The 26989-nt window shown below is 45.9% G+C and overlaps 1 protein-coding gene across 3 annotated transcripts; it reads left to right on the top strand.

Moving 5' to 3' along the window:
* On the top strand, positions 1-26727 carry TRAFD1 (TRAF-type zinc finger domain containing 1). Of its 3 annotated transcripts, none has more exons than XM_010378787.2 (12): positions 1-131; positions 5083-5141; positions 8116-8251; positions 8391-8444; positions 14192-14597; positions 15461-15667; positions 19589-19665; positions 21690-21920; positions 22862-22982; positions 24928-25267; positions 25554-25626; positions 25858-26723. In XM_010378787.2, exons 2-12 carry the CDS (start codon positions 5095-5097, stop codon positions 25912-25914), a joined length of 1749 nt encoding a protein of 582 aa, XP_010377089.1. In that variant the 5' UTR covers positions 1-131; positions 5083-5094; the 3' UTR covers positions 25915-26723. The 3 variants fall into 3 exon arrangements, with proteins under 3 accessions (XP_010377089.1, XP_030794200.1, XP_010377099.1); XM_030938340.1 differs by having other exon boundaries at positions 56-365; XM_010378797.1 differs by having other exon boundaries at positions 58-662; positions 25858-26727.
* Positions 26728-26989: the final 262 nt, after the last annotated feature.

Genomic DNA, 26989 nt, shown 5'->3' with positions numbered 1-26989 from the left:
GGGAGCGCTCCTCCGCGATGGGCGGAAGTGGTGAGGCAGCTCTGAGGGCCGTTGTTCAGTGCGGGGTCTGACAGAGGAGGCTCCGTGTCTGCAGCTAGTGTGTCAACTCAACGTTTCTCCTCTCTTCCCTGGTGAGGCGTAGCGGCGGCACGCGGCTGGAGATTCCTTGAGGCCTCCAGTTTAGGAAGGGTCCGGCATCCCAAGGGAGGGGTGTGTGGGCGTGGGGTCTCTGGGCCCGGGGTCGCGGCTCTGAGGAGAGGATGCCCGCGCGGCGGCATCTCTGGCAACTGGAGGAGGCCGCGCTTTCTCCTCAGGGAACCGGCGCCTTGGCAGCTCCCGGCGACGCCGCCCCCTTCGCGGCCTAGGTTGGTCTGGGGAGCCGGGAAGCGGGCGTCGTCCGCAGCGCCTCTGTGGCCACCGCGTCCCGGGCGGAGCTGGGCTCAGTGCCGGTCTGGGCCTAGAGCCCGAGCCTCGAGCTGCCGGCGTGGGGGGTCGCGAGTGGCCTAATGCGGCCTCGAGGCCGAAGGACCCGAGTCCGAGCTCGCACTCCGACCCGCTGGTGCTGCAGAAAACTCAGGTGGCCTTCCGCTTTCGCAGCTTCTAAAGTGGGGACCAAGACTTTCACCTCTTAGGATTGTAGTCGGGATTAAAAGATTTTCCCGGTAAGCGTTTGGCAACTGCTATTATTTGAGAAGCCGCTTACTTCTTCACTCCCCATCACCGACCTTGCTGGGGAAGGGGGCGATTGGAGACTACCTTGGGGTATCTGGACCCGGCAGTGGAAGCTACACCGTCTCGGGCAGAGGGACGGTCCCCTCTGCGGACCAGAGAGATCTAGCCGACCCCCAACGGGCTCCTTATAAGCTTGAAGACTTTTTTCTGTGCCTCGACTCTTACGTGCATTCAAAGGATCGTTTCCTTGATCCTTTGAAGTATTGTCAGTCTTCTGCCTGAAGAATCTGAGACCCAGAGAGGTTAAATCTGGCAGAACCAGCCAGAACTTGACCCCCAGAGGGGGACCCTGCAGGCCACCCCAGTCTCCTTGCATCTAGAAAAGCAAGCACCATTTAGTGGTCTGGAATAGAGCACACCTGAAATCAGTCGGACAGCCCTCCTTAGTTGCCATTTCGTAAGAGTGAATTTTTTTTTTTTTTTTGAGTTGGAGTCACCTTCTGTTCAGGTTGGAGTGCAGTGGCGAGATCTCAGCTCAGTGCAACCTCTGCCTCCTGGGTTTAAGTGATTCTCTTGCCTCAGCCTCCTGAGTAGCTGGCATACAGGCGCCCGTCACCACGCCCAGCTAATTTTTGTATTTTTAGTAGAGACTTGGTTTTGCCATGTTGGCCAGGCTGGTCTCGAACCCCAGACCTGCAGTGAGCCGCCCACCTCACCCTCCCAAAGTGCTTGGATTACAGGCGTGACTGCCGCGCCCAACCCAGAATGGGTATCTTGAATTATGTCATTCCCTAGTTTAATAAAGCCCTTCAGTGTTTACCATTGAGCTTGGAATCTAATCCACTATTCTTTCTGTCTTATATGACAAGACCTTCTTGAGTCATTCCCCTTTTTTATTATGCTTTTCCAGATTTGCCTTTACTTTCTCTTTCATTGCTTTTAGGCCTTTTGCCCTTCCCACTGCCTGTATGGATTTTCCTCCATTCCCATTCTCCATCTTTGTCTTTTCATGGTTGGCTCTTGTACTTCAGTTCTTAGTTTAAATGTCGTCTGCCCAGAAAGTTCTTCCCTGACTACTCTTATCTACCTAAAGTAGATTTGCCTCTACTCCACCCCCATTTATTTGTGTACTTTTCCATCACAATACTCACCTTAAGTTATATGTATTTTTTTGCTTATTGTTTTTCTCTACCACTAGATCGCTTTATCAGACACTATATTTCCTTATTTTGTAAAGTATTTTTAGTGCCAGGGCACAGTGGCACACAATATGGTCTTCTTTTTCTTTGAGACAGGGTCTCACTTTGTCACCCAGTCTGGAGTGCAGTGGTGTGATCACAACTCACTCACTGTAGCCTTGACCTCCTGGGCTCAAGCCTCCCAAGTAGCTGGGGACTACCTCATCCTCCCACCCCAGCCTCCCAAGTAGCTGAGATTACAGGCATGTGCCACCACACCCACCTAATTTTTTGCCTTTTTTTTTTCTTTTTGAGACAGAGTCTCGCTCTGTTGCCCAGGCTGGAGTGCAGTGGCGTGATCTCAGCTCACTGCAAGCTCTGCCTCCCGGGCTCATGCCATTCTCCTGCCTCAGCCTCCCGAGTAGCTGGGACCACAGGCGCCCGCCACCATGCCCGGCTAATTTTTTTTGTTTTTTAGTAGAGAGCGGGTTTCACCATGTTAGCCAGGATGGTCTCGATCTCCTGACCTTGTGATCTGCCCGTCTCGGCCTCCCAAAGTGCTGGGATTATAGGGGTGAGCCACCACACCATCTGCTTATTTTTTATAGAGACAGGGTCTTACTATGTTTCCTGGCTGGCCTTCGACTCCTGAGCTCAAGTGATCTACCCACCTCAGCTTTCCAGAGTGCTGTGATTACAGGTGTGAGACACTGCATCTGGCCCACAGTATTGTCCTTTTTTTTTAAATTTTTATTTTTTCGAGACAGAATCTCACTCTTTTGCCCAGGCTGAAGTGCAGTGGTGCGATCCTGGCTTACGGCAACCTCCACCTCCCGGGTTCAAGCAGTTCTGCTTCAGCCTCCCTAGTAGCTGGGACTACAGGCACCCGGTTAATTTTTGCATTTTTAGTAGAGAGGTGTTTTGCCATGTTGGCCAGGCTGGTCTCGAACTCCTGACCTCAACTGATCCGCCCACCTCGGCCTCCCAAAGTGCTGGGATTACAGGCGTGAGCCACCTGGCCCAGCCCTAAAGTATTGTCTTAATTAAGCTTGTTGAACAAATGACTAAATACATGTTTTGAAAAGTGGCAACTCACTTGATAATGCCAAAAGCATTAAAGAACCCTATTGGGGGCAGGATTTAAGACCATTTTTGTATCATGGAAAGGAATAATCTAAACTAAACAATGGTAGTAAAGTTGCCAGTGCTTTGCTTTCTGCATTGACATCTTGTTTAAAAAGCAGGAGAAACTTTATAGTGAAGAAATTTGGTAGATACCATATCAACTGTGTGATCATGGTTTACATCAATAGTAAAATAAGACTGTTGACATCATGTACCTTCTGATATAAGGCACTGAGATGAGCACAACATGATTTCTATGGTGTTCTTGCCAAAAATGTGTAACCTGAATTTAATCATGAGAAAATACCAGACAAACCTAAATTGAAGGACATAATATAAAATAGCTGGCTGGGCATGGTGGCTCACACCTGTAATCCTAGCACTTTGGGAGGCCAAGGCTGGTGGATTATCTGAGGTCAGGAGTTTAAGACCATCCTGGTCAACATGGTGAAACCTCGTCTCTACTGAAAATACAAAAATTAGCTGGGCATGGTGGCACACCTGTGGTCCCAGCTACTCAGGAGGCTGCGGTGGAGGTTGCAGTGAGCCGAGATCGCACCACTGCACTCCAGCCTAGGCAACAGAGCGAGATTCTGTTTAAAAAAATTAAAAAAAAAAAAAGCCAGTATGCTTAACAAGGTCATGAAAGAGAAGGAAAGACTGACGAACTCTCCCAGATCAAAGGAAATTAAGTACAAGTAACTGCTAAATGCAATGTGTGATCCTAGATTGAATGCTGGACCAGAAAAAGGGTGGGATGGTGATTTGGGGATGGGGATTTTTTTTTTTTTTTTTTTTGAGACAGGGTCTCACTCTGTCACCCAGGCTAGGGTGCGGTGATATAATCACTGCTCACTGCAGCCTTGACCTCCTGGGCTTAAGTGATCTTCCCATCTCAGCCTTCTGAGTGGCTGGGACCACAGGTGTGTGCCACCACGTCTGGCTATTTTTTAAATTGTTTGTAGAGAAGGGGTTTCACCATGTTGCCCAGGCTGATCTTAAACTCCTGGGTTCAAGCGATCCTCCCAGCTTAGCCTCCCAAAGTTCTGGAATTACAGGCATGAGCCACTGTGCCTGGCTTGTTGGTGAAATTTGAATAAATTATATAGATTAGTTACTAGTATTGTATTAGTGTTAATTTCCTGTATTTGATAATTTTACTTTTGTTATTTATGATGCTTTTAGGGTAATTGGATGAAATCTATGAGGGATGTTATTTTATTTTATTTTTATTTATTTATTTATTTTTGAGACAGAATCTCACTCTGTCGCCAGGCTGGAGTGCAGTGGCATGAACTCCACTAACTGCAACTTCTGACTCCCTGGTTCAAGCGATTCTCCTGCCTCAGCCTTGAGAGTAGTTGGGATTACAGGCACGCGCCACCACGCCCAGCTAATTTTTGTATTTTTAGTAGAGATGGGGTTTCACCATGTTGGCTAGGATGGTCTTGATCTCCTGACCTTGTGATCTGCCTGCCTCGGCCTCCCTAAGTGCTGGGATTACAGGTGTGAGCCACCGCGCCTGGCCAGGATGTTATTATTATTTTTGAGACAGGGTCTCACTCTGTCACCCAGGCTGGAGTGCAGTGGCATGATCATGGCTCTCCGCAGCCTTGAACTCCTGGGCTTAAGCATTTCTCTTGCGCATTCCTCCTGCCTCCAGCCTCTCGAGTAGCTGGGACTACAGGCACACATCACCATGCCTGGGTAATTTTTTGTTGTTGTTGTATTTTTTATAGACATGGGGTTTCCCCATGTTGTGGCCAGGTTGGTCTTGAACTCCTGGGCTCAAGTGATCTGCCCGCCTCGGCCTCCCAAAGTACTGATTATAGGCATGAGATTATAGGCATGAGCCACTGTACCCAGCCTAGTAAAAGTATTTTATTTTATTATTTTTATTTTTTAAAAGTCTCTTATCCAGTAAAATTATTTTAAATTGAAAATTTTAAAATGAGAAAAGCTCAAGGGGCTGGATATTGAATAAAATGCTTTAACATGCAGGTTTGGGTGACATTTTCTGTATACTAGTTTTTTATTTTGTTTTTTGCATGTCATCTTTAAAGCAGAAATGAAAGAGAAAGTTCATGTCTTCCTTTGTGGTTTTCAGGAAGAGCTAAAGATGGCTGAATTTCTAGAGGACCAGGAAACTCGACTGTGTGACAACTGGTAAGACATTAAATCTAAGAAATGTTAGTGGAATGAGTACAGTCAAGCTTAATCACTACCATTTCCTGATTTAAAAACTCTTAGTGAAGACTGACACAGTCTTGAATGTTAAGCTTTTTATTTTGGTGTTTATAACCCAAATGAATTACAAGAAAGAGCATCTCTTTTCTGATGAAATGAAACTAGTTGTAAAGTTAATAATCAACTGGTTCCTGTTGGGGATTTCCTAAGAACTTAACTTGGTATCTTGGTGCTATACAAGTGCTGTTACTGTAAGCTGACAAAAAAAGCAAAGCAGAACTGTCTGCTATGTTTATTACTTTATTTTCCTTCACTGGGTACTTCTTTCACAGTGTGCTATGTTTACCTTAGCAAACTGTGGTAGAAAGAGATGTGGAATAACGAAAATAGTTGGACTCATTGGTAGAATATTTGAGTCAAATAACATTTTTGTTGTCGTTGTTGTCTTTTTCTTTCTTCTCAGCCTAACTTTGGCAGAATTAGGATATAATTAGAGCAAGAGCTGGTTACAATATTCTTTACCTGCTTGGAATTAAGATTTCATCTCATTGAAGGTGTCTTGCCATATTGTAGGGTATTTCTGCCATGCCACTATCACTTTCTACCATTTCATAAGCTATTTTAGGTTTTTTTTTTTTTTTTTTTTTTTTTTTTTTGAGACAGAGTCTTGCTCTGTCGCCCAGGCTGGAGTGCAGTGGCCGGATCTCAGCTCCCGGAGTAGCTGGGACTACAGGCGCCCGCCACCTCGCCCGGCTAGTTTTTTTTTTTTTGTATTTTTTAGTAGAGACGGGGTTTCACCGTGTTAGCCAGGATGGTCTCGATCTTCTGACCTCGTGATCTGCCCGTCTCGGCCTCCCAAAGTGCTGAGATTACAGGCTTGAGCCACCGCGCCCGGCCTATTTTAGGTTTTTTTGAATTTTATATGTATAGCTACTGAAACAGAGTAATCAGTGAAACAAATAATCATAAGAAAACAGACACACTGGTTTTTAGCATTAGTTAAGATACACCTGTTTTATCAGTCCACTCCAATTAGGAGGAATCTCAAGCCTAGGACAATATATAAATAACTATGCTAAGAGAGTTAAAGGGTGAGTTAATGGAAAGCTAGTGAAAAACAAGGCTATTCAAAGCCAAAGAAATTAAAGAAAAAAGCAAATTAGCATAGAAGGCTGACTAAACCTGTAAAGAATTAATTTCTGGTTGTTTGCTTTTAGTGTTTAGAAAGCTCTTGGGAATTTTTCTGGAAGCTTTGGTTTGCCTTTCAGCTATTTATATCTAAATGAAATTTCACCTCTAATTTGCTAGCCCTTCCTTGAGACTTTTAGCAGTTTTATCTGGATACGGAATTGTGTGCTCATTTATCTCACTTTAAACACCTTCATTTTATCTGAAGGTAGGAAGAAAGCATATTAGTACTTCATCTGGTTGGAATGTTTGGTAGGAATATGTTGGCAGTTAAATTTTAAAAGAAAAAAACAGCAGGCAACTATTTTATATAATTGTTGCAAATATCTTATTTTAGCATTTCCTAAGAGGTGAATATGTGGAATAGTAAATGCTTTGTGGTCTTACCTGACAGCTGCTTTCGATTCTTGCTTTTTCATATTATGATGGTGTGGTCCTTAATATTTTTTGTTTTAATTCTAAAGTTTTAGGGGCCTTGTGTATGTAGTATGTCAACAAGTTATCCTGAACAGCCTTGTAAAGTAAATGCTAGACATTTAGTGTCTCCATATTTGCCATTAAAATAAAATTATTGCCAAAATTATGAAAAAGGAACCCAGGTTTTCTACACCCTAAGCAGTAATTACTGGCTTTAATTTTCATGGCATTTGTACATACATGATTTGCAATCACAATATAACATTGCTTCTTTCACTTTGTTGGTGTACTATATGTAACTTAGCTATTCCTTTCTTGCTTAGGTATTTTTTTTTTTGAGACGGAGTCTGGCTCTGTCGTCCAGGCTGGAGTGCAATGGCCGGATCTCAGCTCACTGCAAGCTCCGCCTCCCGGGTTTATGCCATTCTCCTGCCTCAGCCTCCCAAGTAGCTGGGACTACAGGGGCCCGCCACCTCGCCCGGCTAGTTTTTTGTATTTTTTAGTAGAGACGGGGTTTCACCGTGTTAGCCAGGATGGTCTCGATCTCCTGACCTCGTGATCCGCCCGTCTCGGCCTCCCAAAGTGCTGGGATTACAGGCTTGAGCCACCGTGCCGGCCTTTTTTTTTTTTTTTTTTTTTTTTTGAGACAGAGTTTCGCTCCTGTTGCCCAGGCTGGAGTGCAATGGCACGACCTAGGCTCACTGTAACCTCCACCTCCCCGGTTCAAGCGATTCTCCTGCCTCAGCCTCCTGAGTAGCTGAGATTACAGGCATGTGCCACCACACCTGGCTAATTTTGTATTTTTAGTACAGATGGGGTTTCTCCATTTGGTCAGGTTGGTCTTGAACTCCCGACCTCAGGTGATCTGCCCTCCTCGGCCTCTCAAAGTGCTGGAATTACAGGTGTGAGCCACTGCGCCCGGCCAGTTTTTTTTTTTTTTACAGCAACCTCTGCCTCCCAGGTTCAAGTGATTCTCCTGCCTCAGCCTCCCGAGTAGCTGGGATTACAGGTGCCTGCCATCACGCCTGGCTAATTTTTGTATTTTTAGTAGAGATGGGGTTTCACAATATTGGCCAGGTTGGTCTCGAACACCTGACCTCAGGTGATCCGCCTGCCTCGGTTTCTCAAAGTGCTGGGATTACAGGTGTGAGGCACCACGCCTGGCCAGGATTTAGTTCTTGAAAAGCAGGAATGGTAATAATCATGAGTTTGTAGGCTAGGTATTCACTAAAAATAAATAATGGAGACTAAAGATTGGATAGGATAGATTTCCATGTGATGCCACTGTGCAAGAAAAGGCATAGATTAGTCAGTAATGCTTGCCTTTTTCTTTGTTCTATTTCTGTAGCGAAAAAGAAATTCCTGTGTTTAACTTTACCATCCATGAGATCCACTGTCAAAGGAACATTGGTATGTGTCCTATCTGCAAGGAACCATTTCCCAAATCTGACATGGAGACTCACATGGCTGCAGAACACTGTCAGGTGAGCCACCAAGTACCCAAATGTTTATACATGTGTTATACTTGCTGTTGTTCATAAATGTGTTTTGTTTGCTATTGTGCAATAGCAAATGAGCATATTGTCACAAAGCCAATTTATTGATTCTCACTTCTTATGCTAGGTGACCTGCAAATGTAACAAGAAGTTGGAGAAGAGACTGTTAAAGAAGCATGAGGTTAGTCTTGTTGCGCCATGGAGTGAGTTACTGTGGGCCCAGTCCTACGGAGATTACAGACCCACATGCAGAGCAGAAAGCCAGTCTGGTTGAGTGTTAGTTCTCCATGAGCTCACATGCATACTGTTTCTTAAAGCCTGTTTGAGGCCTTGACTTTGTGACTGCTGCCTGATTCGGCTACCTGGCTGTTGGAACTCCCTTGTGTATGTTGAGACTCGCAAAGTCTTTCCCTTTGGAACTGAGTCTATCATTTCTGCTGGGGTTTAGTTATTGGCAGCCTCACTGAATATGAAGCCAGCCCTGGAGTTGCCAGTATGGGATAACCTCTTTAGCACACGCCTGCCTTGCAAGCTGTCATTTCATTTTAAATTCTTTGTTTTTTTTTTTGTTTTGTTTTTTTTCGAGACAGAGTCTTCTTCTGTTGCCCAGGCTGGAGTGCAGTGGTACAATCTCAGCTCACTGCAACCTCTGCCTCCCAGCTTCAAGCAATTCTCCTGCCTTGGCCTCCCGAGTAGCTGGGATTACAGGCATCTGCCACCACACCCGGCTAATTTTTGTATTTTTAGTAGAGATGGGATTTCACCATGTTGGCCAGGCTGGTCTCAAACTCCTGACCTTGTGATCTGCCCGTCTCAGCCTCCCAAAGTGCTGGGATTAGAGGCGTGAGCCACCACACCCGGCCTCATTTTAAATTCTTGAACACTTGGATAACATGCTACTTAACCTAAGAAATTCCTCAGCATTTGGTGAGAGAGAATAGAATATCATTTGCTTGCTATTTGAGATAAAACTGGCTGAAGGTTTTTTTTGTTTTTTAAATAGAGACAGGGTCAGCTGGGCGGAGTGGCTAATGCCTATAATCCCAGCACTTTGGGAGGCTGAGGTGGGCGAATCACTTGAGGTCAGGAGTTCGAGACCAGCCTGGCCAACATGGTGAAACCCTGTCCCTATTAAAAATACAACAATTAGCTGGATGTGGAGGTGCATGCCACTTGGGAGGCTGAGGCACGAGAATCGCTTGAACCCGGGAGGCAGAGGTTGCAGTGAGCCGAGGTTGTGCCACTGCACTCCAGCCTGGATGACAGGGTGAGTCTACGTCTCAAAAGCCCCCAAAAATAGAGACAGGGTCTTGCTGTGTTGCACAGGTTGGTCTTGAACTCCTGGGCTCAAGTGATCCTCCTGCCTCAGCCTCCCAAAGTGCTAGGATTACAGGCATGAGCCACTGTACTCAGCCCAAAGTTTTTTTTTTTTTTTTTTTTTTTGAGGTGGAGTCTTGCTCCTGTCATGGAGGCTGGAGTGTGGTGGTGCGATCTTGGCTCACTGTAACCTCCACCTCCCAGGTTCAAGCGATTCTCCTTTCTCAGCTTCCTGAGTAGCTGAGATTACAGGTGTGCTCCACCATGCCTGGCTAATTATTTTTTGTATTTTTAGTAGAGACGGGATTTTGCCATGTTGGGCAGGGTGATCTCGAACTCCTGACCTTGGATGATCCAACCGCCTTGGCCTCTCACAGTGCTAGGATTACAGGCGTGAGCCACCGTGCCGTGTCATTTTTCTTTTTTTTTTTAAATTAAAAACCTTTTTTTTTTTTTTTTGAGACGGAGTCTTGCTCTGTCGCCCGGGCTGGAGTGCAGTGGCCGGATCTCAGCTCACTGCAAGCTCCGCCTCCCGCATTTACGCCATTCTCCTGCCTCAGCCTCCAGAGTAGCTGGGACTACAGGCGCCCGCCACCTCGCCCGGCTAGTTTTTTGTATTTTTAGTAGAGACGGGGTTTCACCGTGTTAGCCAGGATGGTCTCGATCTCCTGACCTCGTGATCCGCCCGTCTCAGCCTCCCAAAGTGCTGGGATTACAGGCTTGAGCCACCGTGCCCGGCTAAAAACCTTTTTTAAGAGACAGAGTCTCACTCTGTCACCCAGGCTAGCATGCAGTGGCATGATCATAACTCACTGCAGCCTCAAATTCCCAGGCTCAAATGATCTACCTGCATAGGTGGGACTACAGGTATAGGCCACTATGCCTGGCTAATTTTATTTATTTTTGTTTTTCATAGAGTTGGGGTCTTGGCTGTGTTGCCCAGGCTAGTCTCGAACTCTTGGCCTCAAGTGATCTTCCCTTGGCTTTCCCAAGTGCTGAGATTACAGGCGTGAGCTATGGCACCTGGCCAAAACTGGCCAACGCTGAAAGAGTATATTAATTCACCAATTTAAAAATCCAGCCAGGCGCAGTGGCTGACACCTGTAATCCCAGCAGTTTGGGAAGCTGAGGCGCGTGGATCATGGAGTCAGGAGTTCGAGACCAGCCCGGCCAACATGGTGAAACCCCCGTCTCTACTAAAAATACAAAAATTAGCTGGGCATGGAGACGTGTGCCTGTAATCCCAGCTACTCGGAAGGCTGAGGCAGGAGAATTGCTTGAACCTGGGAGGCAGAGGTTGTAGTGAGCCGAGATTGTACCATTGCATTCCAGCCTGGGTGACAGGGTGAAACTCCATCTAAAACAAACAAACAAACAAAAAACCGGGCTCACCATGTTTTCAAGTGTTGACATAAACTAATAGTCAAAAGCACCACTCAATCTTTTATAACGCAAGTGAAATCAGTGCTGTACCCCTTCAAGGAACCATGTGACAGTATGTTCAGTTGAGCTAAAGTTCCTTGCAGCAACAGTTGCTGGCAGAAAGGCTGTGCCTACAGCCTATGTGGAACCAAGGACAGTTTTCCCATTCAGTAGGGAGCATCCCGCAGCCTTGATCTTCAACATTTCTTGGCCTGGTGTGGTGGCTTACGCTTGTAATCCCGGCACTTTGGGAGGCTGAGGCAGGTGGATCACGTGGTCAGGAGAGCGAGACCATCCTGGCTAACACAGTGAAACGCATCTCTACTGAAAATATAAAAAATTAGCTGGGCATGGTGGCGGGCGCCTGTAGTCCCAGCTACTCTGGAGGCTGAGGTAGGAGAATGGCGTGAACCCGGGAGGCGGAGCTTGCAGTGAGCCGAGATTGTGCCACTGCACTCCAGCCTGGGAGACAAAGTGAGACTCCGTCTAAATAAATAAATAAATAAATAAAAATCCAAACAGCTGTTTATATGGTAGTTATGCAAGAGTGGATATACATATGTTAAAATTCACCAAGGTATATACTTAAAGGTTTGTGCATTTCATTCTATGTGCCTCAAACTGTAACAACTTAATTTTATTAATTTATAATTAAATTACCCTTAAATTAAAGGTGATTCATGGTGGGCTACAGTGACTCACGCCTGTAATCCTAGCACTTTGGGAGGCCAAGGCGAGAGGATTGCTTAAACCAAGGAGTTCAAGACCAGTCTAGGCAATATCGTGAGACTCCTATCTCTACAAAAAACTAAAAAATTAGCTGGGCATCGTGGTCCGTTCCTGTAGTCCCAACTGCTCAAGGGGCTGAGATACGATATTGTCTGAGCTTGGAGGTTGAGGCTGCAGTGAGTCCTGTTTGTGCCACTGCATTCCAGCCTGGGCGACAAAGTGAGACCCTGTCTCAAAAAAATAAAAAGGTAGGCCAGGCGCAGTGACTCACACCTATAATCCCAGCACTTTGGGAGGTGGAGGCGGGTGGATCACTTGAGGTCAGCAGTTCAAGACCAGCCTGATCAACATGGTGAAATCCTGTCTCTACTAAAAATACAGAAATTAGCCAGGCATGGTGCTGCATGCCTGTAATTCCAGCTACTTGGGAGGCTGAGGCAGGATAATTGCTTGAACCTGTGAGGCAGAGGTTGCAGTGAGCCAAGATCACACCACTATATTCCAGCCTGGGCAACAGAGTGAGACTGTCTCAAAAGAAAAAAAAATGGCTGGGCGTGGTGGCTCATGCCTATAATCCCAGCACTTTGGGAGGCAGAGGCGGGCAGATCACATGAGGTCAAGAGTTCAAAACCAGACTGGCCAACGTGGTGAAACTCCATCTCTACTAAAAATACAAAAATTAGCTAGGTGTGGTGGTGGGTGCCTGTAATCCCAGCTACTTGGGAGGCTGAGGCAGGAGAATTGCTTGAACCCAGGAGGCGGAGGTTGCAGTGAGTCAAAATCATGCCATTGTACTCCAGCCTAGGCAACAGGAGTGAAACTCCATCTCAAAAAAAAAAAAATAATAATTGAAGTTCTATTCTAAATGCTACTCCAACATTTTCAGCACTGTTTATATATGCATGAACTACCTCTTGCAGGAAACACAATAAATTGATAAAAAGGCCTTAGGTAGCTGAGGAACAGGGAAGAAGAGACACAATTTTTACATATATCCTTTTTGGGCTTTAAAATTGTATACCAGCTGGGCACAGTGGCTCACTCCTATAATCCCAGCACTTTGGGAGGCCAGGGCAGGAGGACTGCTTGAGCCTAAGAGTTTGAGATCAATCTGGGCAACATAAGGAGACCCTTGTCTCTACAAAATAAAAATAAAACAAAAAACCTAGCTAGGCATGATGGCACGTGCCTGTGGTCCCAGCTACTTGGGAGGCTGAGGTGGGAGATCGCTTAAGCCCAGGAGGTCAAGGCTGCAGTAAGCCATGATCGCACCATTGCACTCCAGCCTGGGTGACACTGAGATCCTGTCTCAAAAAATAAAAGAAAAATTAAAATTAAAAAATAAAATTTGATACCATGTAGATGTAATGCCAATTCAGAAGTTTTTTTTCAAAAGCTTTTTTTTTTTTTTTTTCCGTCCCCACTCTGTCACCTAGGCTGGACTGCAGTGGTGTGATCCCAGCTCACTGCAACCTCTGCCTCCTGGGTTCAAGCAATTTTCCTGCCTCAGCCTCCCAAGTAGCTGGGACTATAGGTGAATGCCACCACACCCTGCTAATTTTTGTATTTTTGGTAGAGTAGGGTTTCACCATGTTGGTCAGGCTGGTCTCAAACTCCTGACCTCAGGTGATCCGCCTGCCTTGGCCTCCCAAAGTGCTGGGATTACAGGCGTGGGTCACTGTGCCTGGCCCCCAAAGCTCTTTTATTGGATAAATAACACGTATTTGCCAGGAGTAATGGCTCACACCACTTGAGGCTGGGAGTTAGAGACCAACTTGGCTAACGTGGTGAAACCCCTTCTGTGCTAAAAATGTAGCTGGGTGTGGTGGCACACACCTGTGGTCCCAAGCAACTCAGGAAGCTGAGGCACAAGAATTGCTTGAACCCGAGAGGTGGAGGTTGCAGTGAGCCGAGATTGCACCATGCACACCACTCTGTCATTGGGCGACAGCAATATTCTGTCTCAAAAAAAAGTAATAATAAATAAAAAATAAAGCCTGTGCTAAATACAAATATGAAGGTTAGAGAAACCTGTGTCTTTCTAAAGTGCAGTTTCTTTTCCTCATTATTAGGTAGTTAAGACTGAATTGGAGTAGTTGGTAGGGGACAGGGACATTGGAGCTTTGACAAACATCTGAATTGCTATGATTCTTGTTATTTGCTCCTGGGCTTCTCTGGCTGGTTTTAGATTACTTAGTAATGTGTGCACAAAACAATATGATATTTAGGATGGCTGAATAGTGGACTCCCTCTAATATTTTATTTTCCTTTACAGAACATTGTGGCAGGAACAAAAGGGGAAGCTGTGACTCTTAAATATTAAATACATAAAAAAAATGGCAGGAGAATCTAGGGTTGGAAGAGAAGATTGCAGTAGATACTCTTGGCTTTCCTTGCCCTATACTAAAACACACGTCTCCTAGATATGCATATTAACTACCTCATTCCTCTGGTTTGTAGGAGACTGAGTGCCCTTTGCGGCTTGCTGTCTGCCAGCACTGTGATTTAGAACTTTCCATTCTCAAACTGAAGGAACATGAAGATTATTGTGGTGCCCGGACGGAACTATGTGGCAACTGTGGTCGCAATGTCCTTGTGAAAGATCTGAAGACTCACCCTGAAGTTTGTGGGAGAGAGGGGGAGGAAAAGAGAAATGAGGTTGCCATACCTCCTAATGCATATGATGAATCTTGGGGTCAGGATGGAATCTGGATTGCATCCCAACTCCTCAGACAAATTGAGGCTCTGGACCCACCCATGAGGCTGCCGCAAAGGCCCCTGAGAGCCTTTGAATCAGATGTTTTCCACAATAGAACTACCAACCAAAGGAACATTACAGCCCAGGTTTCAATTCAGAATAATCTGTGTGAGTTGTGCTTGGGATTAGGGAACTAGAATGGTATCAAAATCCCAAGGCAAATGGGAACAGGGCTTTGGGGCCAGATAGATCTTGATTATAGAAACCTGACTGTAGCTGAGTAACACTGGGAATACCTCACTTTCCTATAAAATGGAAATAGCCTCTATTAGATTATAGTTAGGGTTCATAATGGTGAGGATGATGACAGTGTTGTAAATAGCCAGCACTTATACAGATTGAGTATCCTTCTCCAAAATACTTGGGGCCAGAAGTGTTTTGACTTTTTAAGTATTTGCATTATATATACTGGATGTGCATCTCAAATCTGAGAAATCTGAAATCCAAAATGTTCCAGTGAGCATTTTCTTTGAGAGTCATATTGATGCCCAAAAAGTTTCAAATTTTGGATTTTTGGATTGGTATGCTCAACCTGTATCTTATTTCCCTTAGGCATTTGCAAAGTGCTTTATATGTATTGACTCATTTAATTGTCTCATTATTTGAAGGTAGGTAAATTTGAAGGTAGAACTAAGATTTGAATTCAGGTAATCCGACCTCGTGCTTTAAACCATTCTACTATAATTCAGAAAATAAGTATAAAATATTTAGCGCAGTGCCTGTCTCATAATTATGGCTTAGTAATATTGCTTAATAATACAATTAGAATAATAATGGAGCCTTTTCATATGGCAGACTTTAATGTTCAGAGCTAGGAGACCCAGAAGGTGAAGAGAGCTGGTTGAGCACGGTCATTTTTGTTCCTACCCACATGCCTGTAAACCTTGACTATTTGCTAGGCATGGACTTGAGTTGAGGGTGGTAACATTTCTAATGTATCCTGAATGCTGGTTTTTTTTTTTTTTTTTCAGTTGAAGAACAAGAGAGGCAGGAACGGAATAGAGGCCAACAGCCCCCCAAAGAGGGTGGTGAAGACAGTGCAAACTTGGACTTCATGTTGGCCCTAAGTCTGCAAAATGAAGGCCAAGCCTCCAGTGTGGCAGAGCAGGACTTTTGGAGGGCCGTATGTGAGGCAGACCAGTCTCATGGGGGTCCCAATTCTCTGAGTGACATAAAGGGTAGGTTTGCTTATTCTGTACTAGCCTCTTTCTCTACAGTTTTTGTAAGTCAGATTATATAATTCTTATACAATTGAAAGATTTTAATGAGATAGAATTTGCCTTATTTTTCGTTTCTTTTTTTTTTTTTTGTCTTTTTGTTTTTTTTTTTTTTGGTACAGTCTCGCCCTGTTACCCAGGCTGGAGTGCAGTGGCATGATCTCGGCTCACTGCCCCCTCTGCCTCCTGGGTTCAAGTGATTCTCGTGCCTCAGCCTCCCAAGTAGCTAGGATTACAGGCGAACGCTTGAACCCAGGAGACGGAGGTTGCAGTGAGCTGAGATTGTGCCACTGCTCCAGCCCGGTGACAGAGTGAGACCTTGTCTCAAAAAAAAAAAAAAGCTCTTAAGGACATTATTGTACAAGTAGAGAACTTACATTAAAGTTGCTGAGAGTGACATCCGTATTGTTTACATAGGAGAAAGCAGTGACCTTGTTCTTCAAAGACACATGATGAAGTACTTAGGAATAAAATGTTATATGTTCAAACTTATCCTCAAATAGTTCAGGGGAAAAAATACATAAAAGTAATGTGAGGAAATATTAAACTTTGTGAATATAGATGAGAAGTATACAGGTATTTGCTATACTATTCTGAACTTTTTTTTTTTTTTTTTTTTGGAGACGGAGTTTTGCTCTTGCCCAGGCTGGAGTGCAATGGCACAATCTAGGCTTACTGCAACCTCTGCCTCTCGGGCTCAAGTGATACTCCTGCCTCAACTTCCCGAGTAGCTGGGATTACAGGCATGTGCCATCATGCTCGGCTAATTTTTTTTTTTTAAGACGGAGTCTCGCTCTGTCACCCAGGCTGGAGTGCAGTGGCGTGATCTCGGCTCACTGCAAGCTCCACCTCCTGGGTTCACACCATTCTCCTGCCTCAGCCTCCCGAGTAGCTGGGACTACAGCCGCCCACCACCATGCCCATCTTATTTTTTGTATTTTTAGTAGAGACGGGGTTTCACCATGTTAGCCAGGATGGTCTCGATCTTCTGACTGCGTGATCTGCCCGCCTCAGCCTCCCAAAGTGCTGGGATTACAGGTATGAGCCACTGCGCCCAGCCACGCCCGGCTAATTTTTTGTGTATTTTTAGTAGAGACGGAGTTTCACTGTGTTGGCCAGGCTGGTCTCAAACTCTTGACCTCAGGTGATCCACCTGCCTCAGCCTCCCAAAGTTCTGGGATTATAGGTGTGAGCCACTGTGCCCAGCCATTCTGGGTAATTTCTTATCTGTCTTCTAGTTTGCTGATTTTTCTCCTTAGTTATTTCTCATCTGTTGTATAATGTGTCCATTAAGATTTTCACTTTAGTGATTATATATTTCATTTTGAGTTCTGTTTGATCCTTTTCCTCATTGTACCTCCTAATTTTTTTTTTTTTTTTGAGGCAGAGTCTCGCTCTGTCGCCCAGGCTGGAGTACTGTGGCCGGATCTCAGCTCACTGCAAGCTCCGCCTCCCGGGTTCACGCCATTCTCCTGCCTCAGCCTCTCAAGTAGCTGGGACTACAGGCGCCCGCCACGTCGCCTGGCTAGTTTTTTGTATCTTTTAGTAGAGATGGGGTTTCACCGTGTTAGCCAGGATGGTCTCGATCTCCTGACCTCGTGATCCGCCCGTCTCGGCCTCCCAAAGTGCTGGGATTACAGGCTTGAGCCACCGCGCCCAGCGTACCTCCTAATTTTTAAAATAATCTTTTGTTCCATAGTCATATTACAGTTCCCTCTTTGGTTTTTTTTTTGTTTTGTTTTTGAGACAGAATCTCGCTCTGTCACTGAGGCTGGAGTGCCGTAGTGTGATCTCAGCTCACTGCAGCCTCTGCTCCCAGGCCTCAAGTGATCCTCCCACTTTAGTCTCCCGTGTAGCTGGGACCACAGGCATGCACCACTACCTATGTTTTTGTATTTTTAGTAGAGATGGTTCCTTACCGTGTTGCCCAGGCTAGTCTCGAACTCCCGAGCTCAAGCAATCTGCGCCCCCGTTGGCCTCCCAAAGGACTGGGATTACAGGCATTAGCCACTGTGCCCAGCATAGTTCCCTCTTTAACATGTCTTTAAAGAGAGTGGCCAGATCTCAGCACACTGCAAGCTCCGCCTCCTGGGTTTACGCCATTCTCCTGCCTCAGCCTCCCGAGTAGCTGGGACTACAGGCGCCTGCCACCTCGCCCGGCTAGTTTTTTGTATTTTTTTTAGTAGAGATGGGGTTTCACCGTGTTAGCCAGGATGGTCTCGATCTCCTGACCTCGTGATCCGCCCGCCTCGGCCTCCCAAAGTGCTGGAATTACAGGCTTGAGCCACCGCGCCCGGCCCTTATTTTTCTTTTGTGTCCAAAAATAGCACAAACTGTTTCTTTGCTGTGTTGTTTCTGCTCTCTCCCATTCATGGAGGCTTGCTGTGTGTGTGTGTGTGTGCATGCGTGTGTGTGTGGGTGTTTGTATGAACACCAAGTTTTCTGGCATGTTCCTCTGAGAATTTATATATGCTTCTGGTAGGCACATAGAGATACTACCATTAGGGGTAACTTTAAATTAAGCTTTTGGCCTAGACATTTTTTTTTTTTCTGCAACAGTCTCCCTCTGTTGCCCAGGCTGGAGTGCGGTGGTGTGATCTTGGCTCATTGCAACCTCCGCCTCTGGGGTTCAAGTGATTTCTCCTGCCTCAGCCTCCAGGGTAGCTGGGATTACAGGCTTGCACCACCATGCCCTGCTAATTTTTGTATTTTTAGTAGAGACAGGATTTCACCATGTCGCTCAGGTTGGTCTGGAACTCCTGACCTCAGGTAATCCACCCACCTTGACCTCCCAAAGTGCTGGGATTATGGGCATGAGCCACCGTGCCTGGCCGGCTTGGACTTTTAAAAAGCATAAACATAGCTGAGCATCGTATCTCATTCCTGTTAATCCCAACACTTTGGGAGGCTGAGGCGGGAGGATCATTTGAGCCAGGGAGTTCAAGACCACACTGGGCAACAGAGTCAGACCTCATTTCTACACAAAATAAACAAAAACTAGCTAGGCATGGTGGCACACACCTGTAGTCTCAGCTACTGGGGAGGCTGAGTGGGAGGATCTCTTGAGCCTGGGAGATCGAGGCTGCAGTGAGCCAAGATTGCACCACTGCACTCCAATCTAGGCAACAGAGTGAGACCCTGCCTCAAAAAAAAAATCACAAATGTGAATTTATGTAAAAATAGAAACATAAAAAACATAAGCACAGACTGTGACCCCAAACCTATATAAGGGGCCAAGCTCTAGTTACTCTACTTGGTAGAGACTTTTCTCTCTTCTACCCAGAACTAAAATCTAGTTGGGTTGAAGGGTAAATTTCCCTGCATCTCCCCATTGTTCACCCTCCCATTTGTTTAGCAGTCTTACTGAGGGTGTTGTGTCTGGGAATCTTGGTTTTAAAATGTATCGATTTGTTCACTTCAGTTACTTTTAGTCAGCATTTTTTGGGTATTTTGGTACTGGGAGGAGTATTCATGATATTATTTGCCAGTTTGCTCAATTTCTTTATCTGTAAAATAAGGATAATGTAGGATATACTTCGTAAGTTTATTCTGAGGATTGAAATAGTATGTGAAAAACACTTAAGATTATTGCCTACGATTTAAATCGCTTCCTTAGAGTAGTGAGTAGCAGGTAAACTACTACTATACTGCTACTACAGGAAATTGGGGTCAAGTACATTTCTTGTTTCATAATGGAAGTTTTTGCCTAGAGTTTATCTCTTAGATGGGTTCCCTCTGAGAATATACAGCCCCACAAATTGCTGTCTATAAGAAACATTAAAGAAAGCCAACTTCTATATAAGACCCCATAAAGAGGATAAAAGGTTAAATTCAAGTTTGGTTTTGTTCATCCTGAGTCTCATTATGTGGCCTAATACCTAGGTGCAGCTGACGAGACCATGTTGCCTTGTGAATTTTGTGAGGAGCTCTACCCAGAGGAACTGCTGATTGACCATCAGGTGTGTTATGAATTACTTGAGGACTTTTAGTTGGAATGTATGCAGGCCATAATTGGTGTTACAGGCCACATGAGGCCTTGAACAAATCATTTTAATACAGTGCCCGTGGTAGGAATAGCAATGTTCTTTTCCATAGTGTGACTGGCATACAGATATGAAAACTTAGCCTTGTTCCTTCTTAGAAAAAGTGATGGCAGTAGTTTGTGCCTGTAGTCCCAGCTACTCAGGAGGCTGAGGTGGGAGGATTGCTTGAGCCCATGAGTTTGAGGCAAGCCTGGGCAACATAGTGAGACCCCAGCTCTACCAAAAAAACCAAGGGGGCGGGGAATGATGCTCATTTCAGCAGACCTAGAAATCTCATGCTAGCAGTCCTTTCATGTGGTAGTGACTGGTGCACATATATCTCCACTACCCGTCCTGTGATCTGGTCTCATCTCATGCCACATTTTGATTTATTGGAGCTGTATTGAAGTCCTTGCATTTTTCTAGAAAGGTCAAGGGTGTTTTCTACACATTACTTTATCTACCTGAAAGGTGTCTGGCCTTCTGCCCCTGTCTCCTTAACACATCCAACAACAGAGACCCCTTACTTGTAGAGTTGGTTCAGATGTGACATTATGGAAGCCATCCTGAGAGGGGGTACTATGAAGGCTAGGTCAGGAACCACACCTGTGTGCTTCTGAAAGTCCGTGCCCACCTCTCTTATAGTTTGTCACTTTATGATGTGGTCTTCTGATCTCCTGTTGGTCTGCGTCACTAGGCTGAGTTCCCTGAGGGCAGGTTCTGAGTTTTCCCCGGTTTCAGAATCTCTAAATACTTGGTATCCGAAAAGGTGTCAGTTATTTGAATGACTGACTATTCTCGAGCCATTTAGGAATGATGAGCAAATAGCTTTATGTGTTTGAGGATTACCTGATGGAGGGAACTTCTGTGTTTTTTATTTTTTTATTTTTTGAGATGGAGTCTCACTCTATCACCTAGGCTAGAACGCGGTGACGTGATCTGGGCTCACCGCAACCTCTGCCTCCCGGGTTCCAGTTATTCTGCCTTAGCCTCCCGGGTAGCTGGGCTACAGGTGCGCACCACCATGCCTGGCTAATTTTGTATTTTTCATAGAGATGGGATTTCACCATGTTGGTTGGCTAGGCTGGTCTCAAACTCCTGACCTTGTGACCTGCCCACCTTGGCCTCCCAAAGTGCTGAGATTACAGGAGTGAGCCACCGCGCCTGGCCTGGAGGGACTTCTTGTTCCCTCAGTACTCTCATTTGGTTTGGCCTAGTCTGGCATTTCCACAACTACTAAGTAGTACCTGTGCTCTGTATAGGGGAACATACTTTCCCCCATAAATGAAATAATATACTATTTGAATACATACAGATTTTGTTTTAGGAGTACCGTGGAAAATCCATTAGCAAAGATAATAAAGAATATTTGTGCCTCTCTTTTACTGTATGGGTGTGGTGGGAAGAACCTTGAATCATTTCAAATTAATTTAAAAAGAATAAACACATGAACACACTTAAAAAAAAACCCACAAAAATATTTAAAAGTAATATGAGTATTCTATGTATATTCCCCCTTTTAGTTCCTCTTTCCAATATTAAGCATTGTTAAATTTTTTTTTTTTTTTTTTTTTTTTTTTTAATGAGATGGAGTCTCACTCTGTCGCCCAGGCTGGAATGCAGTGGCGTGATCTTGGGTCACTGCGACCTCCGCCTCCCAGGTTCAAGCAGTTCTCTGCCTCAGCCTCCCGAGTAGCTGGGATTATAGGCAAGTGCCACCATGCCCGGCTAATTTTTGTATTTTCAGTAGAGACAGGGTTTCAACCTCTTGGCCAGGCTGGTCTTGATCTCCTGACCTCGTGATCCGCCTGCCTCGGCCTCCCAAAGTGCTGGGATTACAGGCGTGAGCCACTGTGCCCAGCCAAGCATTGTTAAAATTATTTGACTTCTAGAAAATATCTTAGGAATGTAGTTTTTTAACCTCTGATTTTTGTTTTTAACCTATATTTTTTGAATGACAGACAAGCTGTAACCCTTCACGTGCCTTACCTTCACTCAATACTGGCAGCTCTTCCCCTAGAGGGGTGGAGGAACATGATGTCATCTTCCAGAACTTCTTGCAACAGGCTGCAAGTAAGCAGTTAGACTCTTTGATGGGCCTGAGCAGTTCACACCGTGTGGAGGAGAGCATCATCATCCCCTGTGAATTCTGTGGGGTACAGCTGGAAGAGGAGGTGCTGTTCCATCACCAGGTAAGGGTCCCTGGAGTGCCTGTCCGTGTGGCTCTGTGCATGAACCTGAGGTTTCCAGAGCTGAGAACACTTCCTTAGCCTTTAAGTTGCATTCCATCCTGACAAGGAATGCACACACTTGGCTTCTGGCCGTGTCATCTTTGTGAGCTGTCTGTAGTAACCAATACTGCAGGCCTTCAGACTTTCCCTCCCTTCGGGCAACTGAAGCCATCTTGTTACTAGCTGAGGACCAAAGAGCCAGGACTCTATTTGAGCAGGTGTGGAAGGAAGCCTTGTCAGAAGGTTTAGATGAGAGTCTCCCTGCTTTTCACCAGGTGGGTTTTTCCCATTGTGGTGGCATTTGAGACTCGCATTGTAGGACACCTGAGGGTCTACTTCTGGTTTTGTCCTATGGATGCCCCTCACTGGGCATCCAAAAAAGAAAGCAAAAAAAAGACTCCTGCTTTGGGATCAAACAGTAGATAAGAGACTGCTTACCCTCTAGGGCAGACTGAAATAAGCAACCACACAAATAAATACTCTGGTGAGAGTATAGAAATGCTTTTCAGCTGCTCTGAAGGTAGTGCGTTATCTCAGTTGATTGTTCACAGTCAGTTACAGATCGAACTCCTTGTTCTACTCCTTCCGCTCTTCTCACTATTGCACTTGAGTAGTCTTAAAAAAAAAAAGAGAGAAAAAAAAGAAAGAAATGTTTTTTTTTGCTCCAAGACCAGCCCTTCCCTCATCCCTGCACAAATCAGAAAGTGCTTCTGTCAGTGCCTCAGGTGCCAATGAGATTGAATTCACCATTCCAGATGTGTGGTTTCTGAAAGTTCCCAGAACTTTCAGAGGTTGTCAAAGTCCCCATCCAGATAAGGAATACCCTGCTGTTCCTCCCATCGCGTGCTCTTTTCTGGGAATGACTCAATTCAGAGGTACTAATTCTGTTTTTTCTTGTTTAGGACCAGTGTGACCAACGCCCAGCCACAGCAACCAACCATGTGACAGAGGGGATTCCTAGACTGGATTCCCAGCCTCAAGAGAACTCACCAGAGCTGCCCAGGAGGCGTGTCAGACACCAGGGTATTTATTAGCCAGGACTGAACCAAGGCCGCAGGTCCACTGCTGGCTCCGGCCTGTTTACCACTTCTCATCCACTGCTCTAATGTGGGGATTACCTGCATCTCGAATTTCCAAACACACTAGAGTCTCATGGGGGACTCCTGCAGGTAGTTGTGATCCCACATTAGACTGAGCTCTCTCAAGTGTGTGATTTTTAGGGTAATGGCTTTGCGGACATCCGTGAGATACACGTAGTAGTTAGTGCTTGTAGTAAGTTTCTGGTTTCCTTTCTGTGCACTTAGTGGACTATTTGTAGATAATTTGCAGACCTTATGGTAGCTACCCTGGGCCCCCATTTCAAGTTGAAATACACTTAGGGTACTCAAACCTATTGTTATTTATTAATTTTTTGTAGAGACAGAGTCTTGCTCTGTCACCGAGGCTGGAGTGCAGTGACACATCATAGCTTACCACAGCCTCAAACTCCTGGGCTCAAGTGGTCCTCCCTCCTCAGCCTCCCAAGTAGCTGGGACTACAGGCACACTCTACTACACCCAGATAGTTTTTTGTTTTTGTAGAGATAGGATCTTGCTATGTTGCCCAGGGTGATTTTGAACTCTTGGCCTCAAGCAGTCCTTCTGCCTTGGACTCCCAAAGCATTGGGGTTACAGGTGTGGGCCACTGTGACTGACCTCAAACATTATTTTTCTTTTTTTTTTGTTAAGACAAGGTCTCTTAGTCATCCAAGCTGGAGTGCAGTGACGTGATCACAGCTCACTGCAGTCTCAACCTCTTGAGCTCAAGTTATTCTCCCACCCTTAGCCTCCTGAGTAGCTGGGACTATAGGTAGGCTAGGTGCCCACCACCACACCCAGCTAATTTTTATTTTAATCTTTTGTAGAGTTGGGGTTTCGCCACATTGTCCAGGCTGATCTTGAACTCCTGTGCTCAAGTGTTCCTCCCAGCTCAGCCTCCCAAAGTGTTGGGATTACAGGTGTGAGCCATCACACCCAGCCTCAAACTTATTGTTATTACTTAAGAGCCTCATGTTTAGGCAAGTAAACTGTTTTTGAAACCTCACCACTACAAAGCCAATTAGAAATTATTTTTTATCTGGGCATGGTGGCTCACGCCTGTAATCCCAGCACTTTGGGAGGCTGAGGTGGGTGGATCACAAGGTCAGGAGTTCAAGACCAGCCTGGCCAACATCATGAAACCCCGTCTCTACTAAAAATAGAAAAATTAGCCGGGCGTGGTGGCAGATGCCTGTAGTCCCAGCTACTTTGGAGGTGAGGCAGGAGAATCACTTGAATCCAGGAGGCAGAGGCTGCAGTGAGCCACGATCATGCCATTGCACTCCAGCCTGGGCGACAGAGCAAGACTCCATCTCAAAAAAAAAAAAAAAAATGTTTTTCAAGGTTTGCTTGCACACTGTTATTGAATAGTTAGGAGGCTGTCTTTGAGGACTCATACAATATATGCAGAATAGATAAAATATCGCCAACTCTGCCCTGGAGATGTGGGGTCCAGCAGCCTTTTGGGGTGAGCAGTTGTCTTTTTTTTTTTTTTTTGAGACAGAGTCTTGCTCTGTCCTGCCCAGGCTGGAGTGCAGTGGCATGATCTCGGCTCACTGCAGCCTTCACCTCCCGGGTTTAAGTGATTCTCCTGGTGTCAGCCTCCTGAGTAACTGAGACTATAGCTGTCTGCCACCTCACCTGGCTAATTTTTTATTTTTATTTTTTTAGTAGAGATGGGATTTCACCATGTTGGCCAGGCTGGTCTCGAACTCCTGACCTCAGGTGACCCACCTGCCTTGGCCTCCCAAAGTGCTGGGTTTACAGGCATGAGCCATCACACCTGGCTGAGCAGTTGTCTTCTATCTGGAATCTTTTTGTTCTTGCCCTAAACCTGGCACTATAGCCAGAGCAGGCTTTTTCCTAAAGCTGTTACCATTTTCTCTTCTCAGGAGACCTGTCTTCTGGTTACCTGGATGATATTAAGCAGGAAACTGCTAATGGGCCCACCTCCTGTCTGCCTCCCAGCCGACCCTTTAACAATATGACAGCTACCTACAACCAGCTATCAAGATCAACATCAGGCCCCAGACCTGGGTGCCAGCCCAGCCCTCCTCGTGTGCTGAAGCTCAACAACTCCGACAGCCAGGACATCCAGGGGCGGAATCGAAACAGTCAGAATGGGGCCATAGCCCCTGGGCACGTTTCAGTGATTCGCCCTCCTGGAAGTTTCCACCCAGAAAACATTGTGCCCTCTTTCCCCCATGGGCCTGCAGGGAGATACGGAGCTAGGTAAGAATCAGTAGCCCAGGAATGGGGCCTGGGAGTAGCTGAAGCAAACATGGGCAAAGGCCTGGTTACCCTCGCCGGGCCTGGGGTAAGACTGAGGTCCTTGCATGGTAAGAGGAGGAGTATGGATTTTTCCTGTATTGTCACCTGACTCCAAAAAAATTATTTTGTGGCCCATGGGTTTTTTGGGGTTTGTCTGCGAGCATAGGGCTGCTTCCTGTTCTCTCTGAGTTTGTTGACCTTTGCTCAGGGACACCTCAGGAGCTAGTTTCCAATTGTTTTCTTTCAGTGGTAGGAGTGAAGGTGGCAGGAATTCCCAGGTCACCCCTGCAGCTGCCAACTACTGCAGCAGAACTGCAAAGGTAACGTGGGCTCCAACCCACGATGCTCAGGGGGGACTCAGACATGGTGGGGCTGGTGTGGCTCCTGAAGTTGTAGAAGTTGCTGGAACCAGGCTGGTTGTGGTTGAAAGACTGTTCCTTTGACTTTTGAGGAGGTTTCTATGGAAGCGGGACATTTTCAGGGATCCAGGGGAGGAGTACTGCTCTTTCACTTCTTACATAAAGCTTCATTTGTGTTGTGTTGTTTACCAGGCAAAGCCCTCCAAGCAACAAGGAGCTGGGGATGCAGAGGAGGAAGAGGAGGAGTAATGGTGTCTCCAGAGACTTTACATCGGTTCCTGTCTTCTGTGCACAGCAGCACTTGCCGCCGTGCAGGCCCACCTCTCTGGCTCTTTGGGTGGGAGAGATTTTCCAGATTTTAGATTTTTCTAGGTTATGGCCATTTTGTGTCTTTTGGGGTTGTGCTGTGGGGGTTTGAGTTTGAGGGAAGGGAGCAGGGTGGTGGTTGAGGAATGCTTCAGCCTTAGCTGCCACCTTTCAGCAGCAGTGAAATACAAGCCGCAACCTCGGCTGCCAGGGCTCCCTTTTGACTTAGTGTCGCCACTGCCCCTTGGTGCTGTGCAGTCCCGGTGGAAGGAGGGGAAGATTTTGGAAACCTGGTACCAACCAGTAAAGTGATTTTCTGCCCTGTTGGGGCCTAAATTTGGGGGCTTTTGGGCAACCTCTCCCTGTACTGCCTCTGTCCACACTCGATTGGGTCCCAGGTGTGTGTGAGGTGCTCTGGTAAGGTGCTCAGACCACTTGCAATGTCTGTCAGTAACGAGGCTTTTGATGTGTTGAGCTGGAGGTGAGTGCCCTGGGGACTGTGTTTTAAGCTGCTTCCTTAGCATTTGGCATCACTGCCTTCTGTTCCTGGGGGAGCATGGATCTTTCGTCCTCACTGCTCTCTAATGGGGAGGGCTGAGGGCTTCCTGTCCCCACAGGGGCTATGTTGGGCTCTGCCGCAGCCCCATGCTTGCTCTGAAAACCAAGTGTCAGAGCCCCTTCCCCTTGTTTTTATTTTACTATTATAATTATTATTAACTTCCTTGTAATAGAAATAAAGTTTGTACTTGGAATTCAGCTCAGTCTTGTGGTTCCTTCTCCTGTGTGCTTTAGAGACTGCAGGGAGGCCAGGGTGGGCTGGAGTTAGCCCTGGGGTTGGAGGAGGTGAGCGGGGCTGGACTTTCTCCGGCACTCCAGTAACCCTTGCAGCTCCACCGTGAGTCCATTCTCGGATTACACAGACATTGAACGTGTAGTGTTTTAAATTGGACTTCTGAGAAAACTGACAGGCTTGCTGCAGCTCCAGTGATAATTGGGGCTAGAATGGGTGCCTCTGACT

This window comes from Rhinopithecus roxellana, chromosome 10 (genome assembly GCF_007565055.1).
Source record: "Rhinopithecus roxellana isolate Shanxi Qingling chromosome 10, ASM756505v1, whole genome shotgun sequence".
Classification (NCBI taxonomy): Eukaryota; Metazoa; Chordata; class Mammalia; order Primates; family Cercopithecidae; genus Rhinopithecus; species Rhinopithecus roxellana.
Note: the sequence above shows the minus strand (reverse complement) of the source record. Positions and strands in the feature narration are given on the sequence as shown.

Coding starts and splice junctions, on each gene's coding strand:
- TRAFD1 (XM_010378797.1), top strand. CDS start 5,095: ATGGCTGAATTTCTAGAGGACCAGGAAACTCGACTGTGTGACAACTG. Junction 22,983..24,927: donor GAGGCGTGTCAGACACCAGG/GTATTTATTAGC, acceptor TTCTCTTCTCAG/GAGACCTGTCTTCTGGTTAC. Junction 25,627..25,857: donor ACTGCAGCAGAACTGCAAAG/GTAACGTGGGCT, acceptor GTTGTTTACCAG/GCAAAGCCCTCCAAGCAACA.